We start from the raw sequence: 22,395 nt of genomic DNA on the forward strand, positions 1-22,395 counted from the left end.
TGAGATGTACAGGGTTGGTCATTGCACCATGATTTAATGGTACAGAAGTGCAAATATCTAAATATCCGTTAATGAAGCAGTGATGAATGTAGTTTTTCACTCAGTTACTATGATCTAGCAGATCTGTCCCCTGTTGAACACCCATTATTTCTCTGACCTCAGACCTTCTGCTCTCCCCTTTTTTTCACTCCCTCGTTCACTCTTTGTTGGTCCGTTGCTCTCCTTGCAGTTCCTTAAACATGCCAGGCCCACTCCCCGCTTGCACTTGCTCTTCCCTGTGCCTGGAATGAGAATGCCTTTCCCCAGAGCATGCGCTGGCTCTCTGGCTCCCTGGCTCCCTGGCCCCTCGCTTCCTTTCGTTTTCACTGCAGGTCCTCTTCTCAGTGAAACCTTCCCTGGCCACAGTGCTACATGCCAAACCTGCCCTTCCTAGACGTTGGCTCTCCTCTTTCACTGCTTGACTTTGTTTCTTCTTGGCATTTATCATTAGTAAACATATTGTATATACTATTTACAGTATGTTGTTTATGGTGAGTCTCCAGTACAATGTGAGCTCCATGAGGACAGGTTTTTTTTGTGTGGTTCATTCTTGAATCTGGACTGCCTGACACATACAGGCACTCATTAAGTAAATACTTGTTGACTTAGTGAATGAATGAATTGAACACTAGATTGCAGTTGAAATGAATTAACTGGCTTATCAATAGATTTTAAAAAACAATGTTGAATGAACAAAGGAGTAAAAGCATATTAGAAAAATACTTATCAAACTCATGATAGTGTTTGCTTCTGGGCAGTGAGAGATAGGAAAGATTAATGGTACAAAGAAGACTTCAGCCATATTTCTATAGTTTTATTTCTTGCATTAAAGAATCTGAAGCAAATATAACAAAATGTTAACAGTTAATTCTGGTGTTTGTTATAGTCATTTATATTTTCCTAAATTATAAAAATAGTCTGAATTTTTTTAAAGCAAAGCTTCATTAAGACTCAAAAAGATAAATGTTTCAGACTTCATTTCTGGCTTTTCATAATTTGCTTTTATTTGTTATTTTTTTTATTATTATTTTAATCCTCACCCAAGAATATGCTTTTATTGATTTTACTGATTTTAAAAATATGTTTTCATTGATTTTTAGAGAAAAAAGAATGGAAAGGGAGAGAGAGAGAGAGAGAGAAACATTGATCAGTTGGCTTCCATACATGCCCTGAGCAGGCATTGAACCTGCAACCTGGGTATGTGCCATGACCAGAAATTGAACCCTCCACCCTTTGGTGAATGGGATGACACTCAAACCAACTGAGCCACACCAGCCAGGGCCATAATTTATTTTTCAGCCAGAGTGAGTAGAGTCAGAATTTTAGAGCCTTCAGTTTGTGATTCAGGTGGTCTAGGAATGTAAAATCTGGGGATTATAAGATTTCTCAGGTGGACTTCTGCATCCAACTTCTGGAGTCACTTTCTAAGTACATTATTTTACAGATGAAGAAATTAAGTCTCAGAAAAGCACAGTGACTTTGCAAGGTGCCATCACAAGTAAAAGGCAAAACTGGATTGAGGGTGATGTTTGTTGCTGTTTTCAATATAAGTCATTGTTGTGCTTAAAAATCCTTTGCTGACTTCTGCACCTGGCATTTGGCAGCTGCTCCATAAATATTTTCAGAATGAATGGATGGTAGAGTTCTTAATAGTAAAACCTAGACCATGATACTGGTTTTCCAGAGATATCTTTTGTTATTTTAATCTAGTATCAACTTAGAAAAAGAGTACTAAAACTTTAAAATTACTTTGAATACCTTATTTAGAAAGTTCATTCCTGACTTAGTTTATCAAACAAAATATTCTTTTTAAGACTCTTCTTTTTAAGACTTTTTTTTTTAAGAACAGTTTTAGGTTCACAGCAAAATTAAGAGAAGAAAGGTACAGAGATTTCCCATAATCCCATTACCCCACGCACACATGCCCTCCCCCATGGTCAGCATCCTCCAGTAGAGTGATGCAGTTGTGAAATTAATGAACCTCCACGGACACCTCATCATCACCCAAAGTCCAGTTTAACTTGGGGTTCACTGCCTAGGTGTTGTACATTTTATGGGTTTGGACAAATTTATAATGACATTGTGCTTCATAGGGTGTCTCTTCACGGCCCTAGAAATTCTCTGTGTGCATTACCTTTTGATGTTGCTATATAGGTACAAACCAATAGTTTCACAAATGTCCTCGAGAACCTTTAATTTTTAGGGGTTTATTTGGACTCTCCTGTTTGTGAGTGACAAAACCTAACTCAGATTTGGCTTAAGGAGAAAAGGGAATTTAATGGTTCATGAAATTGAAAATTCTAGGGGTTAGCTTCTGGCATGGTTGGATCTGATCTGTACACAATTTTCTTGTGTTTTTAGCTGTGCTTCCTTGTTTCTTTGCTTCATTTTCAGTCTTTTCTCCGTTTCATTTTACCAAGGTTCCATTGCTGTCCTCAAGGTCACTGATCTTTTCTTCTACAATGTCTAATCTACCTTTATTTCCATCAGCGTATTTTTCATCTTAAATGCTATAGCTTTCATGTCTAGAATTTCAATTTGAGTATTTCTTACGTATTGTATGTCTTCAAGTGCTCAAACTTTTTTTAGCTTCCTGAATGTCTGGAATAAATTTAAAATACTGTTTTAATGTCCTTATCTACTAATTCTGTCATCTGTGTCAGTTCTGGATTGGTTTCAATTGACTTACTTTTCTCTTCGTTATAGTTCACATTTTCCTCTTTTGCATACCTAGTAATTATTTTTTTATATACTGTATGTTTCTTTTTATTTCTTTTTACTTTTTATTATTTTTGTTAACCCTCATCCAAGGATATTTTTCCATTGATTTTTAGAGAGAGTGGGAGAGAGAAAGATAGAGAGAAACATAGCGATTGGTTGCCTCCTGCATGTGCCCCGACCAGGGCCAGAGCCAGGGAGGAGCCTGCAATGGAGGTATATGCCCTTGACTGGAATCGAACCCGGGACCCTTTGGCCCGCAAGCCTACACTCTATCCACTGAGTCAAACTGGCTAGGGCCCTAGTAATTTTTGATTGGATGCCAGACATTGTGCTTTTACGTAATATTTTTGTATTTCTGTAAATATTTTGAGCTTTGTTTTGAGATGCCGTAGTTACTTGGAAATAGTTTAATTCTTTGGAGTCTTGTTTTAAATTTGGTGAGGTTGGAGCGTAGTGGTATTTAGTCTAGGACTAATTTTTCTCCATAACTGAGGCAAAACTTCTGAGTGCTCAACTTGACACTCCATGAATTATAACGTTTTCCACTCTTGTTGACCGGAATAAGAAGTGTTCTTCATCCTGTGTGAGTGCTGACTGCTGTTCCCCTTTAGCTTTTTAGGTGGTCTTTCCCTCGCTTGGGTAGTTGCCCCGCATGCAAGTACTGATCAGTACAGAGCCAGACTCAAGGGGGACCCTGTGAAGACCTCTGGAGTTCTCTGTGCAGCTCTCCTCCCTGTCCTCTGCACTGTGACCTTGAGCTGCCGTGGCTTTCCTGGACTCCTGCTCTATCTTCTTTTTTTTTTTTTAATATATTTTATTGATTTTTTACAGAGAGGAAGGGAGAAGGATAGAGAGTTAGAAACATCGATGAGAGAGAAACATCGATTAGCTGCCTCCTGCACACCCCCTACTGGGGATGTGCCCGCAACCAAGGTACATGCCCTTGACCGGAATCGAACCTGGGACCCTTCAGTCCACAGGCCAACGCTCTATCCACTGAGCCAAACCAGCAAGAGCCTGCTCTATCTTCTTAACTGAGACTCTGGTCTCTGCCTGGCTCCTTCTCCCTGTGCCATGGCTTAGACACTCTCCCCTCAGCAGGCTGGGGCAAGCATAGGGCTTACTTTGTGTGTTTCTCACTGTCAGGGATCAGTCTCTGTTGTTGCTGGATGTCCAGTGTTGTGCAACCCTTTGTTTCATATACTGTATGTGGTTTGTTTTAGGCAGGAGGGTAAATCCAATCCCTGTTACTCCATCTTGACCAGAAATGGTAGAGTGTGGGTTCTCCTGGCTTCATCTTGAAAAAGAACCAAACTGATATCCTCAATAACTGTTAATTCTATGGAAAGAGAACATCTTTAGTATCTGTATAGTATACCTGAGGGATGCCTCACACTTATCCTCACTGAGCCATCCTCCCACCTGTGGATCCATCACTGACCTGGGAAATGGTGCATTGCGATGGGCCTATTTCCTGGGTCACAACTACACTCCTACCCTACCCTCCTTGTTGAGATGGTAGAGTTAGCAGTACTGCCATTACTGTGTCTGAGTGGATAAGGGACATGGTGGCACCCAAAAGGATGGGGTGCTGGGCAGATGAGCAATGGGAATTTTTTATGTATGTGATAGAGAATGAGACAGTGTCAAAGAAAAACAAGACTTTCTGTTATAATTGGGTTCAAGAAACTCCCTGAAATACCTTTAATTTAAGCTTCATTCAAACACCTTCAGCAAAGAGATGCATAAATGCTTTCTTAACTGGTAGAGATTATACTGGTTATTGTGAAGCTTAAGGAAAAGGACTCAGTAAAGGATGAAAAAGGTGGACTGAAAAGAGTGTTTTTACTAATTTAAGTAGGTGTGGTCTATAAGTGATGATAATTTTCTGTGCTGTGATTTTTTAAAATATATTTTTATTGATTTCAGAGAGGAAGGGAGAGGGAGAGAGAGAGAGAGAGAAACATTAACGATGAGAGTGAATCATCAATCGGCTGCCTCCTGCCCACACCCCAACGGGAACTAAGCCTGCAACCCGGGCATGTGCCCTGACTGGGAATTGAACTATGACCTCCTGGTTCATGGGTCAGCACTCAACCACTGAGCCACTCCAGATGGGCTGTGATTTTTAAAATATATTTTTATTGATTTCAGAGGGGAAGGGAGAGGGAGAGAGAGAGAGAAACAACAATGATGAGAGAATCATTGATGATTGGCTGCCTCCTGCATGCCTCCTACTGGGGATCGAGCCCACAACCAGGGCATGTGCCCTTGATGGGAATCGAACCTGGGACCCTTCAGCCCGCAGGCCAACGCTCTATCCATTGAGCCAAACTGACCAGGGCTTTTTAAAAAAAATGCAGTTATGTATGCTTTAAAGTTGATATATGGCTGGGAGATAGGATGTTGGTATTGTAGCGTACCTCTAAGAGATCTCTTTTTAAAAATATATATATATATATATTTTATTGATTTTTTTTTTTTTACAGAGAGGAAGGGAGAGGGATAGAAAGTTAGAAACATCGATCAGCTGCCTCCTGCACGCCCCCTACTGGGGATGTGCCCGCAACCAAGGTACATGCCCTTGACCGGAATCGAACCCGGGACCCTTCAGTCCTCAGGCCGACGCTCTATCCACTGAGCCAAACTGGTCAGGGCATCTAAGAGATCTCTTTTATCTACTTTATGCCTTTTGACAAAAAGCAGAGTTAGAACAAATGCTATCTGAGTTGACTCTTTGATCTGAGCTTAAATTCTCTGGCTAAAAAACAGCTGCAGAACTCACCAGTTGGGTTGGTGTACCAGAGTGGGATTATACATGCACAGCACCTGGGTAAGCAGAGGTCCTTGTGGTTGTTTCTGGCTTTTCTTAGTAAAAAGCCCATCTTTCTTAAAAAGGTCACTTATTCCTTTTTAAATGAAATGATAGTTTTCATTTTTTTTAAATTAAAGAATAGTTTTTTTTTTTCCAATTAGTATTATTTGTATGTTCCTTTGTATTGGATTTATTAGGATGGCATTGGTTCATAAATTACATAGGTTTCAGGTGTACAGTTCTCTAATACATCAACTGTATAGTATATTGTGTGCTCACCACCCCATCAAGTTTCCTTCCATTACCATTTACCCCCTTTATCCTTTTTGCCTCCCCCACCTCTCTTTCCCTCTGGTAATCACCATACTGTTGCCTGTATCTCTGAAGTTTTGTTTTTTTTTAATCTCATAGAATCAGAATGGTCTTTGTAAAGTGTACAGTAAAGAGAAAAGAGCTCTGGCCCCAGAATAGATCAGGGTTCTTTGTTTTGCCTGTAAGGGAGTGACATTAGGCAAGTTCCTAGCCTTTTCACTTGGAAACCACTGCTCCCGTGGAGATGCTGTGCCTGAAATGGGAGTTTGGTTTGTGAGTAGCTGCTGGAGGAGAGTGCGTTGCGTTAGCCCAGGTTTGATCATGTTAGCTCTCTAGATTAAAATGTTCGTGCTGGACACAGATTTCCCAGAATGCTTAAGGGGGGCCAGCCAGGGCCGTTGTAGCACAAACAAAACAGAACAACAAAAAACAATCATTAGAATTAAGAGTAAATCAGTGGTTTTTGGACCTTTTCTTTCTTAAAGCCAACAAGTACACTTAGAGGAAAAAAGAATGAAAAGCTGGTAAGAGAGTGATGGATAGAGGGCTGGCTTAGCTTTCCCCCTCTTTGCGCCCATGCTCCTCTCCAGAGGTGGGAAAGCTGCTGCACCAGCTGACTGTCCTCCCAACTCTCAAACCCCATGGATTTCTAAACTGTAAGGAATGTAATCACTCGGAGACTACTGCAGCCTTGAAGTATTGTGAAGCCAATTTAAGTTACTTATATGAATGATTTTTATACTTTATTTGGCATAAAAATTATTTCACTCTTTAGTAAAATATAATAAAGGTTGAATTTTTTTCTTTGGGCATACAAAAAAATCTCTTTAAGTGAAAATACTGATCCCTAGACAGTTGTTAAACATTATTATGAATACCGTTCATCACTTTTTACTTAGCTCATTTCGGTAATTTTATATCCTGAGAGGTATTGACATTTTTATTTATTTTTTAGGTTCTAATTTAACAGTTTAAGTAACTAATCAGATTTCAAGTGAAATATTTTTCCTTATTGATTTCCTTTAACTTAAGCATATTTTTGAGAAAAATTAAATTTATCTTTTTGGAACAGGGTCATTATCGTTACTGTGCTGCTCTTTATATGCTGGGGGAATATGACTGGGCCCTGCAAGCAAACAGTAAAGCTCAGAAACTCTGTAAAAATGACCCTGAGGGAATCAACGATCTAATTCAGCAACATGTAAAGTTACAACAACAAATAGAAGATCTGCAAGGTATTTCATCTAAGATTCTTTCTTTTGTTTTCAGTTGAATTCCCTTTAAAACTTTTGAAGGTGGATTTCTTGGATTAAAGGAGGACCATAAATCAATTCTCAGATGATTTGAACTTACTTTGTTATCTTGGTTGAGTACTTAAGTTTCCATTTCTATCTGCATAGAATTATATTAGTGTTATATTCCGTTGGATAATTATAAATGATTGATATTTTTATTTGAAACATTCGGCAATGAATTATTATATACTCTTGCATAGAAAATATGCCTTCTTGAATTTTGAAATAAATTCTTTTTGAAACAAAATTGTTTTAAAATTATCTCCTTTATTATTATAGTTATTTCCTGAAGAAAAGTCCCTTCAATAAGATTGTTTGGTGTTTTTGCACCAAGTTTGGGGCTGATTTTATATATCTCAGAAGTCTGCTGTGCAGGCTAGGAATTCTACAATCCTTACTCTGCACTCTCTGTGTAGGTCTTTCCCGTTTTTCCTTCTATGGGTATTTGGTGTCTTATTGAGCTGAGCTGAGTGTTCTGTTTCACTAGCAAATGTCATCCAACATAACGTGATCATAAGATTGTGAGCTCCGTGAAGACAGGTGCCCTCTCCGATTCACATTTCTATAGTGCTGCATCTACTCAGTGATCACATCCAATGGGATTTCAAATAACAGCCGTAGAACATTTTGTTGACAAGCTCATCAGCTAAAAGCATCTCAAAATGTAAAATTGGTTAGGCTTACTTTTCAGTTCTCTGAATTTGAAAATCTTTTACAGTATGTGTTACCAATGCACTGATTATTGTGTGTGTGTGATTGATTTTGATAGGCGGAACATCAACTAGGAATCCAATTAAAGCCTTTTATGAAAGCGGGTAAGTTACTAGGAATGGCTTTGCCCTGTGAGTTTAAGAATCTCTGTGTTTGATGCTTTAGTAGCTAATAGCAACCACAGTGAAGTGGGGGTGGAAGGATAATAGGTGGTTTTTAAAGTGTTCCTGCGTAAGGTCAGGTGACCTGTGAATTGCCAAATGTATTTTGCCCACTCTTTTACTGAGCTATGTGCATATGTATGGATTAGAGATCAGTAGTGTTAGCCTATGGGAAAGGAGTGAAATGATTATGGGATGTTACTGTGTTTGAATGGGACCAGCTTTGGCCATCATGGATGGTCCTGGCAGCAGAGAGCAGGGGCACAGTCTGTGCCTTTTAGCCTTAGCCTCCGTTCTGGAAACAGCTGCCTCTAGACTCCTGGTATTTTTTTCAAAGGCTAAGATGCTTCCTGTTAGAAATACTAGTAGGCAGCAGATAGACTTGCGTATGCTTGCAATAAAGCCTATAGCACCCAGGGTCTGCATTAAAGAAGATTAAGCTTTTCCTCACATGCTTAAGATACTGAAGCTGTTAATTTAAAACAAGGAGACTTATTTTAGTATTAGGAACCATAGTACACTTCTTGATCTGTTCTTAATGTGTTTTAAGTTTTTTAAATTATATTTTGGATTTTAATACCAAATGTAAAATAATGTTTAGGTATAAGGCCCACTCAGAGATGGGGATTCTTTTATTTTTTTTATATATATTTTATTGATTTTAGAGAGGGAGAGGGAGAGAGAAACACCAGTGATGAGAGAGAATCATTGATCAGCTGCCTCCCGCACGCCCCCCCACTGGGGATTGAGCCCGCAAACCAGGCATGTGCCCTTGGCCGGAATCAAACCTGGGACCCTTCAATCCACAGGCTGATGCTCTATCCATTGAGCCAAACCAGCTAGGGCGGTAGGGATCCTTTTAAAACAATCTTGTTTTCAAGAAAAAAAGGCTGAATATGCTGAAACTTGTTTCTTTGAAGGTTAACTTTTTTTAAAAAGCATACTAATCAATAGAAATAAAATAATTATTCCTTTTATCCCCACTCAGAGCCTACACTCCTAGTTTACCAGCACCTGCATTTAGTACTTCACTGAACTTTGTAGAGATCGAAAGAGATTCCAGCAAAACCTACCACGAAATGGCATACGATGGTCATCAGCATCTAATGGTAAGCTCAGTTAAAAACTAAAAATGAAATTATTTCCAGTATAGTCTCATATGTTTGCAATAATATTTTGGTGAAAGGGAAAACTAAATGTCTTGTTGATATGAACCTCTTTTTGCCTATTGATATCAAGAGAATGATTCTGTCTTTTAAATAAATATTCAGGTTACCTCCTATAATTAACATAAAATAATATTTCATTGTTACAGAATTTTTTTGCAATCACATTTGTACGTTTTCAAACTATTTTTTTCTAAATTTTATTTTACACTTCGATGGTTCTCTTTGTATGCCTTCCCTCTACATGTCTTTTTTTTTTTTTAAGAGAGAAGCTTTTTTAATATATATATTTTTTTATTGATTTCGGAGAGGAAGGGAGAGGGAGAGAGAGAAACATCAATGATGAGAGAGAATCATTGATTGGCTGCCTCCTGCACACCCCCCACTGGGGATCAAGCCCACAACCCGGGCACGTGCCCTTGACTGGAATCGAACTTGGGACCCTTCAGTTGGCTGGCCAATGCTCTACCCACTGAGCCAAACCAACTAGGGCCCCTTTACATGTCTTTCAATGAGTCACTTGGGAATAAGTGACAGTGGGGTCTGGTGGCCAAATCACCCCACCCCTTACAATGCTTTGGGTTTTTCTTTTCCTATCTTTTATTTTTTGCACACTCCATAGCTGCCCCGCAATGCATCAGTCCATCCACCCCCCCAATTTGTGCCATGCTGGTCCTGGGAGCCACCCCATCCTCCTCTCTGCCCAAGGTGTTTCTGCAGCCTCTGCTGCTCCTCTCCGTAGCCAAAGCCCTTGATTCTGTGCTGTGCTCAGCTAAACCTTGGTCTGATGACTTCTTAGGCACTGCTAGGCCTCTAGCCTGGTCCTGGGACCAGGGTCTGAGGCGATCTGCACCTGAGTTTTTTTCTGAACTGTAGTGTGCTCAAAACTCAGCAGATATCACCAAGCCCACATTTATATTTCTCTCCAGTGTCTGATGGGGAAAATGAAAATAGTGTCTTGGGTTAGATGGATAGTAGTCATTGGAGGGAACTTTTTTAAGCCACTCTATAGTTATATTTGTTTGTTAATAATATTCGAGGATATTATTTTCATTGATTTTAGAGAGAGTGAAAGAGAGGAAGGAAGGGAGGGGAAAGAGAGAGAGAAACATCAATGTGAGAAAGACACAATTGATTGGTTGCCTCCTGCACAAGCCCCAATTGGGGCCCGAGATCAAACCTGCAACCCAAGTACATGCCCTGGACTGGGAATCAAACCCATGATCCTTCAGTTCTGAGGCAGATGCTAACCACTGAGGACACCAGACCAGAGCATAATTCTTTTGTTAATAATGAAAATGTCAGAGAAGCTGTGTTCATTTAGGGAGAGCAGCCTCAGGAAAGATGTGATAGTACTGACTCAGGACTGAACAGCTGCCCTGCCTGGCCTCATGCTAGCTGTCAGAAATAGAATTGTCATTGGAGAATTTGTCATACCATAATCTGTTATTGTTAGTTATCATTTTGTTTGTTTATTCACTTAGGCTTAATAACCACCTAACTATTTCAGGTGTTTGAATAAATTCCGTTATAATCCACTTTATTATTTAGCTCTTCATGTCTCTTTATTTTTTCACTTCTTTTCCTTGTGTAAGTCTTACTAATTGTATTTTCATGGGTAGGTGTTAGATGAAGCTTTGACTATAGATGATTGTGCCTGTCATCCTGAATTTCTACCACTATCAGGTGAGTTTTTCCCTGTAAATTATTGCTGAGTTCATGTGGTGGTGTCTAAACTCCTATGCCCCCAAATTCGCACAAGCCTCACTTATATTTGCTCTTGTTCTCCTTTTACTTTGCAGTGCTTCTGTGTTAAAACATTGATTATTTATTTGAAACCAGTACTCCGTCTTTTCATGTTATTTAATAAATCTAATTTTGGAACTCCAACTAAAGTTAATGGAATAGAAAGATGAAGCTCTTCTTGGTTTCTATCTAATTTCTATTTGGCGAGTTGTTTTTTTAAAAATATATATTTTTATTGATTTCAGAGAGGAAGGGATAGAGAAAGAGAGATAAAAAACATCAATGATGAGAGAGAACCGTTGATCAGCTGCCTCCCGCACGCCCCATGCAGGGGGATCGAGCCCGCAACCTGGGCATGTGCCCTGACCATGATCTCCTGGTTCATAGGTCGATGCTCAACCACTGAGCCAAGCCAGCAGGGCTCATCCTAGTTTACTTTAAATTGTCTGTGCTTGGTGCATGTGTTTGCTTATGCCCCTAGGAAACAGGCAGACACAGCAGGACCTCATCGACTCGGCATTGGCACCATGGGAAATGAAGGGCCCACAGAAGCACGAATATTCGAGCTTCATTTATTTCTCAGTCTCCCTTGATACTACCAGATTTTGATGGAAATCGATCTAAAGTGGATTACATGCTTCCCTGCCTTTTAAACAGCTTAAGAAAATACAGATTTTCTTGATGACTTACTTAAGATAGTTGTTGTTACCCACAGGTTTCTTATCTCCATCTTTCCTGCGTTCCTTCCGGGTTCTTACAGGGAGATTGTGACCTTCCTATTGCCCTCCTGTCCTTTGTTGGTGTTTTTGTTTTCTTTTCAGTGTTTGTGCTTCTGCAGTTCTGTCTTTTCTTAGGCTCCCATGCCACACATCCCACCACTTACTCCTGAGCATTTCCATTTGGTTAGCACAGCAGCAGCATTGTAAGGAGGGGAAGCTCAGGTGGCTGTCGTCCCTGATGTAGCTCTAATAGCACGTGAAAAACCTTTGAGGATAAAACATTTGTCAATATTTCTTGGGCAATTATCATCATACAGTACATTTAAATTAAATACCAGCCACACTTTAGCATCTACGTTCAGTAGAAGAAATTGAGGTGCTGTGGTCAGGGTGCAGTGGTTTTGCTGCAGGTCACACAGCAGAAGTCGCACTGGAACTCTTCTGCCTTTCCAGAGCCTCTTGCTTTCTGAGGCCACCAGAGCCAGCTCAGGCTCTCACCCCGTCCTTGACCCAGGGGCTCTGACTTGCCTCTGCGTCTCTCCCCAAAGCTCCCATCGGGTCCACCTGACCCCATTGCTCAGCTCTCTTCTGCACAGCTTTGCACGTCTGTCCCCGCCCAGCAGCACACAGGCTCCCTCCTGCCAGGGGACAAGGCTTAGCTCATAGAGCTGGAGGAGCAAGAGGAAGCACGGGGCCTGTAACTCAGTATTTTTTTCTTCTTTTTAATGGGATTGCTGTTTAATTATTACAGTGACTGTCTTTTCTTGTCATCTAATTGTAAACTACCTGAAAACAGAAATTTAGCCTATATCTCTGTATCTGCTCTAGGCCTATATAATAATGACCATTATAATTTATAATAATTTCATAGCACACATAGACAAACATCATCAGTAGCTTCTTTTTTGGCTTACCTGTTTGTAGTTAACGCTCACAGTATTGCTTCCTTTGCTTTCTTATTCAATTTACTTAAATATTATTTTACTTTCAAGCTCATAAATTTTTATGTCCAGATTTGAGGAACAAATACTTTTGTATTCACAGGCCAACCTCCAAAATATAAAGGAAAACAAAAATCTCGAAACAATGAGTTGGAGTTCAGGTATGTTTTTATCTAAGGTTTTTTTTTTTTTTCACCTAATGTCCTCCTTCCAAGAAAAAAGAAAAAAATCTCTTTCAAGTAGTAGCTACCTTTACATATGTATATTATGTTGAGTACTAAAGTCCCTTTCAAATACCAAAGGCATGTCCTCAGAGACGATCATTTTTGAACAGAGAATTCTGAATCCTGAATGTTAATACTGATTTCTGAAAGTCATATTACAGCTATATTAGTATTAACGTTTTAAAACTCCAAAATACATGCTCAGAAGAGGGAAGATATTCAGAGAAGTATAAAATGCAAATTAGTCTCCTTCCCTGCTCACCTCATTTCACTTCCCACACTTCTTTTCCAGTAGCTTCTGATAGGAACGCGCTGCTCACAGTGTTGGCCGCCGGGAAGCTCACTCTGCATACACAGGATGGGTGTGTGTACAGGCCGAGGCCCTTTTGAGCAGTTACCGCCGGAGGAAAGGATTTATTAATGAACCAACCACTTATAAAATCCGTTCTACCGAACATGCCCCTTAAAACTAATGGTCGGAACTCTTTCACTTATCTTTATAGTTAATCCCCCATCACCTACAAAATAGGAATTGACTGCAGAGTGGAATTATCAGTCATACAGTAGATACAGAAGTTTGTGAAGTTAATAAAAAGTGATGCTGGAGAAACTGCAAAGCCATTTCTGCCAGTTATACCAGTTGTCAGTTTTTTCCTCATTTCTTAAGGCTGATTCCTCAATAGATTCTTCAAGGAGAATGATTTGAATATCAAAGCACTAAGAGGAATGAGTAATGCCCAATTTAAAAAAAAAAAAAAAGACCATTTTTTTCCTGCTACTACAAAGTAAATACAAAGCAAGAGCATAGAATATTATGTAATTCTATTATTTCATAGAAAAATCCTGAGTCTTCCTCCTCACTTTGTGTGCCCCCCAAGAGAAACCAAAACCAAGTATATTTTCATTGTTTGAATGTATAGTTACAATTTTAACCAGTTTTGTTGAAGATAAATTTAGTTTCCTGATACTTTGTTTCTGTTTTCAAATGGAAGGCTTCTTATTTGATTATGCCTACCTACCTCATGGGATTATTTAGTGATTAAGTGGGATGAACTGGAACATGGCAAATGCTCAGTACACATGACCATCATTGGGATCACTGTCCTTTTCACTGTTGTTAGAACCATTCTGGCTGACAGCTTTTTTTATCCCTTTCTAAGTATCTTGTGTGTCTTTTCATAACAGACCATGGAAATCTACATCCTTCATTTTCATGGCTGCAGGACATTTTACCGCATAGATGTATATTCGGAGAAATTTCTAGAATGGCATTGCTCTATCAAAGGAGATGCATAATTTTCTTTAAATTTTATTTACTGATTTTTAGAGAGAGAGAGAGAGATAAACCTTGATATGTTGTTCCACTTATTTATGCATTCATTGGTTGATTGTTGTATGTGCCCTGACCAGGGTTCAAACCCACAACCTAACCAACTGAGCTACCCGGCCAGTGCCCGGGGGTGCATAATTTCACTTTGATAGATATTGTCAAATTGTCCTACCAGAAAATTAATTACCTGGCACTTTTACACTCTTAATAAGCTGTGAGAGGGTGCGGTATAATAAAATGTATATCTGATCTTTGTCCCTGGTCCCTGGCACAGAGCTCCCTTGGAGTTTCCTGGAACAAGCCCCTTTCCACCCTACCTGAGTTCAATTAATGAGGTGACTCAAGGCTGGGGCTCTGCATTCAGAATTGGGGCTGGTCACTACAAAGACCAAGTATGTGATTGGAGGGTTGGACCTTTCAGCCCCATCCCCTGGTATCTGAGAAATTTAGGAAGGGGGCTAGGAATTAATTTATTCACCAATGGCCAGCAACTTAATCCTTTGTGCCTGTGTAATGAAACATTATGAAAATCTCTTTTCGGGGAGCTTTTGGGTGGGTTAGTACATGGAGGTGCTGGGCAGGTGGCCCACTCTGGGACAGCATAAAAGCTATCCATCACCCCCCTCTACCCAGCTCCTTTCCCATGTGTTTCTTTCATTGGACTTTTCCTGAGTTACAACCTTCATAGTAAACTGGTAAGTAGTAAGTATAATGCTTTCATGAGTTCTATGAGTCATTCTAGGGAATTGTTGAATCTGAACTGGGGTCACGGGAACCCTGAATTTGTAGTTGGCTCGGCAGAATTGTGGGTAGCCTAGGCACCCCGGTGTGGCTGGTCTGAAGTGAGGCCACCTGTGGGGCCTGCATTGACCCCAGAATTAATGTCAAAATTGAATGTAATTGTTAGACGCGGTTGGTGTTGGAGAATTGGTGTGGAAAATGATAGCTATCTGGTATCAAACACACACATCTAGTGTTAGAGGGTGGTGTCGGAAGACAGAGAACTGAGTCTTTCTTCCCCTCAGCACGGGGTCCAGGCTTTCTGAAAGGTTATATCTCTTACTAGATTTTCCCATGAGAGGAGCATCTGTGCAACATTTATTGGGCACATTTCTTGTTTCAGGACTATGTTGTCATAGATAACTGTAGATTTGTAATAACTGGGTAATCAGCACACAAATTCCCCTTAATTTGTTTCAAAAGCTGTTTTTTCTATATCATCTTCATAATTAATTTGGCCTCCCTCCACTTGTAATTTTACAGGGATTTTTATTGAGATTCATTAGATTTAGAGGTTAATCTGAGGAGAAATGGCATCATACTAATATTTCAATTCAGGAGCTTGTGACTTATTTGCTCAGTGTTTAAAATGACCTTCAGTAAAAGTATTTTTTCTTTATATAGTGGACTGTTTTATTTTAAATAATTCAACACAACACTCTTTTCTTTTAGTTATGGTTCACAAGGGAGTTTTCCAGCAGATTTGAAAAGCCTCTTGGAGAAACAGTTCTCTAAATCTTCCAGAGCTGCACACCAGGTACAGGAAAAGGCTTTTCCCGGGGAAAAAGCAAACTCTGGGAACAAACCACTTTTCACAAGCGCTAAGTCTAACCATGTACATCTCTAAGATTTGTTTTTTATACTTTTATTTATGGACATGTTACTTAATATGTGATTGCTAAGAAGCCAAACTTGACTGGAATCGAACCTGGGACCCTTCAGTCCGCAGGCCGATGCTCTATCCACTGAGCCAAACCGGCCAGGGCTAAGATTTGTTTTTTATACTTTTATTTATGGACATGTTACTTAATATGTGATTGCTAAGAAGCCAAACTATTGTTAATTTAGAAACTAACTTTTCAGTTATGTTAGCCAGAGATTGAAGTAGCGATTGACGCTGTAGAATTGTTACTCCCCAAAGGAAACAGTTTGTTTCTTGTTCTGTTTTGCAGGACTTTGCTAATATAATGAAAATGTTGAGGAGCTTGATCCAGGACGGTTACACAGCTCTGCTGGAGCAGCGGTGCCGCAGCGCGGCCCAGTCCTTCTCGGAGCTGCTCAACGGCCTAGACCCGCAGAAAGTAAAGGTAGGATTGCCGGCTCCTAACTCGTCAGCAGTGCTGACGGCTCCAGACGCAGGTGTAGGAGAATCCGGGCTCTCACTTCACTGTTACCAGTGCACCTTCTGCCTAGCGGAGACGGCCTGAATCTCCTCCGGCCGGGACGTGAGGAGCAGGGCACGCACTGACCCAGCCTTCATGCCTGCGCTCACCGTGCGACTCCCTCCTTGCTCTCCAGTTGGTGTCCTTAGAACTCCTGGCCTTCTCTCTTGATAAACTATGAAAGCAAGGTTTTGGACCAGTTTTAGTCACATCTTTTCATTCAGAAAGAAAGTAATAGCTAGGCAAATACTTTATGCAAGGTTGTAAGGCAGCAAATAAATGTCTTCATCTGTCACTGGTCCCCACGAACATTCAAAAGAGAGTAACTTCTGTTATTCTAATCTATTATGAACCACGCCTTCAAGGGACTCTGAGACAGTGAGTCTGTGTTTTAAATACTTGATAGCAGTGTATTTTTGCAAAATATATTTTCTAATTCAGTTTGGCCTTTATCTCAATCATAGTGATTAGTGAGATTTTATTACACTTTTTTTCTGTTGTGGCTAGCAGGTTGATATGATGCAGATTGGGCAGAATTATCTTCAGATTTTTAACTCAAATGTTTTTATTGACAGCAATTGAACCTGGCCATGATTAACTATGTGTTAGTGGTCTACGGACTTGCTATTTCTCTCCTTGGAATAGGACAGCCTGAGGTAAGATTTGTAACAGAAATAATAAACAACTTAAATATGTCATTGATTTTAGAAGATATGTAAACACAGTTGTTTTCCCATCACAATTCTTTTATTCTTGGCAGAGCAGTAATAAGTATGTTATGTTTGCTTTTTTGGATTGAAGAGATAGTTTATTACATTTGCGATTTACTTTGAAGTAGTGAGACTGATCACAGAAATAAAACCATGTGATAGAACTTGAACCTTTAAAAGAATTTCATCATTCAGAGTAGCCCCAGCCAGAAGGAAGCGATATACTTACTCCAGTACAGCCCTTGCTTAACACGTTAAGCGCCAGGCCTGTTTTGTCTTCCTTTCCGTTTAGCCCTCGATACCCAATTTCACTGATACGCTGGCAGTCGGAGACTGACGAGGTCCGATCGGAAATGTAGTGTCAGTCACTGGTGACTGACATGGCGCTTAACGTGTTAAGACATGTTTGCAATGCCTCCTTTGGAACTGGCCTCAAAGCTCCTAATGAACTCCATTTTGTGGTGACATTTCTTTTTCGCCCACAATGGGGTTAGCAGTGTTGCCTGGAGCTAAGTGTTTTTGGATTTTTTTCAAAACAAAATTCATGTAAAGCAGAGGTTTCCACAGTTGAGAATATTCAAAAGAACACACTTCTGTCTGTGAAGCTGTTACTAAAGGGCTGGTTTTAAGGTTGAGCATTTGTCTGCCTGATGCCACAAAGCACATAGCAACATCATTGGCATGCCTGTGCCCCCAAGGGGACAGCACTCAGCCAGGATATGTGCACGGTGTCATTGTCTACATCAGTCTTTGTACCGTGAAGTCACATGTGTGGTGTCTGCCAGCACCACGGGCCTCTGTGTGGGTGTAAACGCTCATCTGGTTGGTGATTTGATGTGTTCAGTGCCAGCTTTTCATTCTGGAGCTGAATCACTTTGGGTGTGAGTATCGTACATATGGTCACAATTTATAAATTGCTAAGAAAATGAAATCTGGAAGGTGTAATTTTGCCAAAGAAGTTTTGGACAGATAGTTGTTTTTAATGTTACAAAAAGAATCAGCCTTCAGATAAAAATCACTTCCAGCATTTCTTTTTTGTGTGATTATTGTTCTTACTGCCTTTGAAGGAATTATCTGAAGCTGAAAACCAGTTTAAGAGGATGATTGAACACTACCCCAATGAAGGCCTCGATTGCTTGGCCTACTGTGGAATTGGAAAAGTATACTTAAAAAAAAACAGGTTAGTAGATGTCCTAATAAAGTAAAAATTTAAAAAAAAGAATTTCTATATTTATGGTACTATATCTATGCAGTGATTTATCAAATGTATTCTTTTTTATATATATTTTTTATTGATTTCAGAAAGGAAGGGAGAGGGAGAGAGAGAGAAACATCAGTGATAAGAGAGAATCATCGATTGGCTGCCTCCTGCATGCCCCCCACTGGGCATTAATTCGTATGTGCCTTGACCCGAAATCGAACTATGACCTCTTGGTTCATAGGTCGACACTCAACCACTGAGTCACGCTGGCTGGGCTCAAATGTACTCTTACTAGTTAGCTTGAAATCTCTGACTTTTGTTGTGGGAATGAAAATTCTTGTGACATCTTTTCATACCTTTTTTCTTCATTATTATGACTAGGTTTTTAGAAGCTCTTAATCACTTTGAGAAAGCAAGAACCCTGATTTGTCGACTCCCTGGAGTGCTAACTTGGCCCACAAGTAATGTGGTTATCGAAGAGACTCGGCCAGGGAAAATAAAGGTAACCATTTCTTTCTGCAGAGAGCTCTGACTAACTGTAAAAGCCCGCCTACACTGACTGGCTCAGGTGTGAGAAAAGGAGATAGCATTCTGGCCTCAGCTCCCCCACAGGTGTTTCCCCTTTAAGGACTAGTGAGAATTACTAACATTTACTAAATGTTTTCTATTGCCAGTCACACACCTGCCACATTTCATTACCTTCAATCCTTACAACAGTCCTACAGATGAGTACTATGAGTTATCCCCATTTTATGGAGGGAGAAGATTAAGTTTAGAGAGGTTAGGTAATGAGCTCAAGGTTAAACAGCCAGGAAATGGTGGAGCTGGGCTTGAATCCAGGTGTTCTGACTTCAGTGTGCATTCTTAAGCAGAAAGGTATGCTGTCCTTCGTAAAGGTGTAGCATTGCTGTTTCATCATAGTTACTGTCGTTATTGAGGGGTACTCGAAGACTCAAAGTATAAATTTAATCTCAAATCCAGAAGCAGAGGATGCTTTGCTAGTTTTTGAGAGACTAAATTATGTGTAAATTCACTAGGATAGGCCTTTAGTTGTGGGGAACCTGGGCATGTACTAAGAACTGGCTTTTGACCAAAGCTTTTAAAAGCATAGGGGTCAACTCTCACAACTCAATGATAAAAAGACAACTAAACTAATTTAAAAGTACCCCAAGGATGTGAATAGACATATCTGTCAAGAAGTTATACAAATAGCCAGTAAGCACGTGAATGGTGTTCAACAACATTACCTACCAGAGAAATGCACATTAAAACCATAGTGAGATACGACACCCATTGGGATGGTTATCTTCAGAAGGCAGCCAAGAATAAGTGTTGATAAGGATATGGAGAAGTCAGAACCTCCTGCGTTGTTGTGGGTGTTTAGAATGGTGCCATTGCTTTGAGAAAATAGTCTGGCACTTCCTCAGTGGGTTAAAGAATGAGTTATTCTGTGACCCAGCAATTCCATTCCTGGATATATACAGAGATAACACATGTTCTCACAAAAACTTGTACATGAATGTTCATAGCAACATTATTCACAGGAGGCAAAAAGTGTCCATCAACTGATGAATGGTTATATAAAATATAGTCTATTTATACAATTGAATATTATTCAGCCCATAGAATGAAGTACTCACATGCTACAACATGAACGAATCTTGAAAACATTATGCTAAGTGAAAGAAGCCAAACACAAAGGCCACAGATTGTAGGATTCCATTTATATGAAACTAGAGGCCCAGTGCACAACATTCATGCACTGGAGGGGTCCCTCAGCCTGGCCTCCACCCTCTCGCAGTCCGGGACCCCTCAGGGTATTTCTGACTGCCGGCTTAGGCCTGCTCTGGGGGAGCAGGGGTCCTTAGCACTGCCGCAGAAGCGGGAGAGGCTCCCACTACCGCTGCTGCCCTCGCCAGCCGTGAACCCAGCTTCTGGCTGAGCAGCGCTCCCCCTGTGGGAGCGCACTGACCACCAGGGGGCAGCTCCTGCATTGAGTGTCTGCCCCCTGGTGGTCAGTGCACGTCATAGTGACCGGTCGTTCTACCATTTGGTCAATTTGCATATTAGGGTTTTATTATATAGGATCTCCAGAACAGGCAAATCTACATGGAGACAGGAAGTAGATTAGTGGTTGGGAGGAGCTAGGGATTGGGGGAAATGGGGAGGGGTTGCTAATGGTTATGGGGTTTCTTGTTGGGTGATGAAAATGTTGTAAATTTAGACTGTGGTGATAGTCATACAACTGTGTGAATGTACTAAAAACACACTTTAAATATGTGAATTGTATGGTATGTGAATGATATCTTACCCGAAGCTGCTATTTAAAAAATTGTAAAACAAAGGATCATTGGGTTTTCCTCTTTAAACTAGATTGGGATGGAGGCATGGGAACTATTGATAACAAAGGTTCAGGAGCAGTGGGGTCATTCTCAGGGCAAGAACTAGCGCAGGTGGCAGGGGCTCCGGGAGGAGGTGAGTGAGGTGCTAGGATCCCAGGTGAAGCACCCTTAGGATCAGGAGAATAGTAGAGTCCTAAGGGAGTTTCACCTTAGGACTCCCTCTTAAAGGAGATTTCTATGAGTTATATATTATACAGTGAGGTTTGATGGTTATAACAGGATAAGATTTTGATTCTGACTTTGAAATTCTGAAAAAACTTTTTAGTTCTTGCCCCTCTCCCCCACCATTCCATCATTTTCTCTGGACACGTCTCTGTATCAGCCTCCATTAAAAAGTGGTATGTAGTTTGTTCTTGGCTAAACATTTAGTCATTTCTAGGATGAAAATATTTTGACAGCAAGAAGTTATTGAAATCACAAGCATTTTGATTGACAAACGAGTGTTGTAACAGTATCTTTTTTGTTTTAGATGCTCTTAGAGAAATTTATTGAAGAATGCAGGTTCCCTCCAGTGCCAGATGCTGTTTGTTGTTATCAGAAGTGCCATGGATATTCCAAAATCCAGATATACATCACAGATCCAGACTTTAAGGTAAGTAATGACTGTGCATTAGGACATTAATTTGCACAGTTGTGCCTTACAATGAATTTAGAACCAATCCTTTAATTGGAGGCACCCAAGTTCTCTGGGGTGCCAGCAGTTTTATATCCTGTTGCCCACCCCTCCCTCTGGACTTCTTTAGGTCTTCATCATCTCACATGGGAATCCAGAGCCCCTGAAATTAACACTGAGGGCCAGCTGGCTAATTCCATTTCCCCTTTCTAGCCACTGTGCTATCAACTGCCTATTCCTAGGAACACAGGAAACAAAACAAGATTATTACCTCTGATTTGTTGCAATTCTGTCTCTTGTAAAAGTGGACTCCAAGAACTAAAGGCCGTTGTTGATCGCTGAATTGGCTCTCAGAAACCTAAATTTGAGATCAAGTCTGGCACATAATTGAGTGAATAAGTTACTGGGCCTTAGTTGATTCAAGAAGATAATAAGCTGCCCATTGTGGCACTGTCCTGGTTAGAGCTGAGATGGACTATTGTTTATAAAATATTTTATACATTGTAAAGAATAATGCAACTGTAAGCTATGAAAGTGAATATGTCAGTCAAGCTCTGTATCTCTGGCACTAGGCATTCTAGGTACAGAGTAGTATGCTCCCCCATGAGGAAATGTGGTATCTAGTTGTGTCTACCAGATGAATGCAAACAGCTCTCTCTTTATCTTAATACTAGAGGCCCTGTGCAAAAAATTCATGCATGGGGAGGGGTGTCCCTCAGCCTGGCCTGCACCCTCTCCAGTTGGGACCCCTCAGGGGATGTCCGACTGCTGGTTTAGGCCTGATCCCACAGGGACTGCTGGCTCCTAACCGCTTGCCTGCCTGCCTACCTGCCTGATCGCCCCCTTACAGCTCCCCTACCGGCCTGATGGCCCCCAGGTGCCCTCCTCTGCCAGCCTGATTGTCCCCACCTGCCTTCCCCTGCCAGCCTGATGGTCCCCAACTGCCCTCCCCTGCTGGCCTAATCGCCCACAACTGCCTTCCCCTGCTGTGACCTGCCTCCTCCGCTGGGACCAGCCTCCGAGCAGCGCAGAGCCATGGGACCCCCAGGCCTCACTGCACAAAGCATCCGCCGGGCCCCGCCTCCACTGTGCGTGCGGCCATCTTGTGATGACGTGAGGGCAAGATA

At 40.8% G+C, this 22,395-nt stretch overlaps 1 protein-coding gene across 8 annotated transcripts in view; it reads left to right on the forward strand.

Moving 5' to 3' along the window:
• Positions 1-22,395, forward strand: part of TTC3 (tetratricopeptide repeat domain 3) — a 100,666-nt gene that overhangs the window by 36,060 nt on the left and 42,211 nt on the right. For all 8 annotated transcript variants that reach the window (XM_014535641.1, XM_014535640.1, XM_014535639.1 and 5 more), the window contains 11 exons: positions 6,960-7,122; positions 7,952-7,997; positions 9,043-9,163; positions 10,843-10,906; positions 12,730-12,787; positions 15,633-15,717; positions 16,133-16,267; positions 16,918-16,998; positions 18,120-18,232; positions 18,635-18,755; positions 21,125-21,247. In XM_014535641.1, coding sequence (XP_014391127.1) covers positions 6,960-7,122; positions 7,952-7,997; positions 9,043-9,163; positions 10,843-10,906; positions 12,730-12,787; positions 15,633-15,717; positions 16,133-16,267; positions 16,918-16,998; positions 18,120-18,232; positions 18,635-18,755; positions 21,125-21,247 — 1,110 coding nt within the window. The remainder of the gene's footprint in view (positions 1-6,959; positions 7,123-7,951; positions 7,998-9,042; positions 9,164-10,842; positions 10,907-12,729; positions 12,788-15,632; positions 15,718-16,132; positions 16,268-16,917; positions 16,999-18,119; positions 18,233-18,634; positions 18,756-21,124; positions 21,248-22,395) is intronic.

This window comes from Myotis brandtii, unplaced genomic scaffold, assembly GCF_000412655.1.
Source record: "Myotis brandtii unplaced genomic scaffold, ASM41265v1 scaffold147, whole genome shotgun sequence".
Lineage (NCBI taxonomy): Eukaryota > Metazoa > Chordata > Mammalia > Chiroptera > Vespertilionidae > Myotis > Myotis brandtii.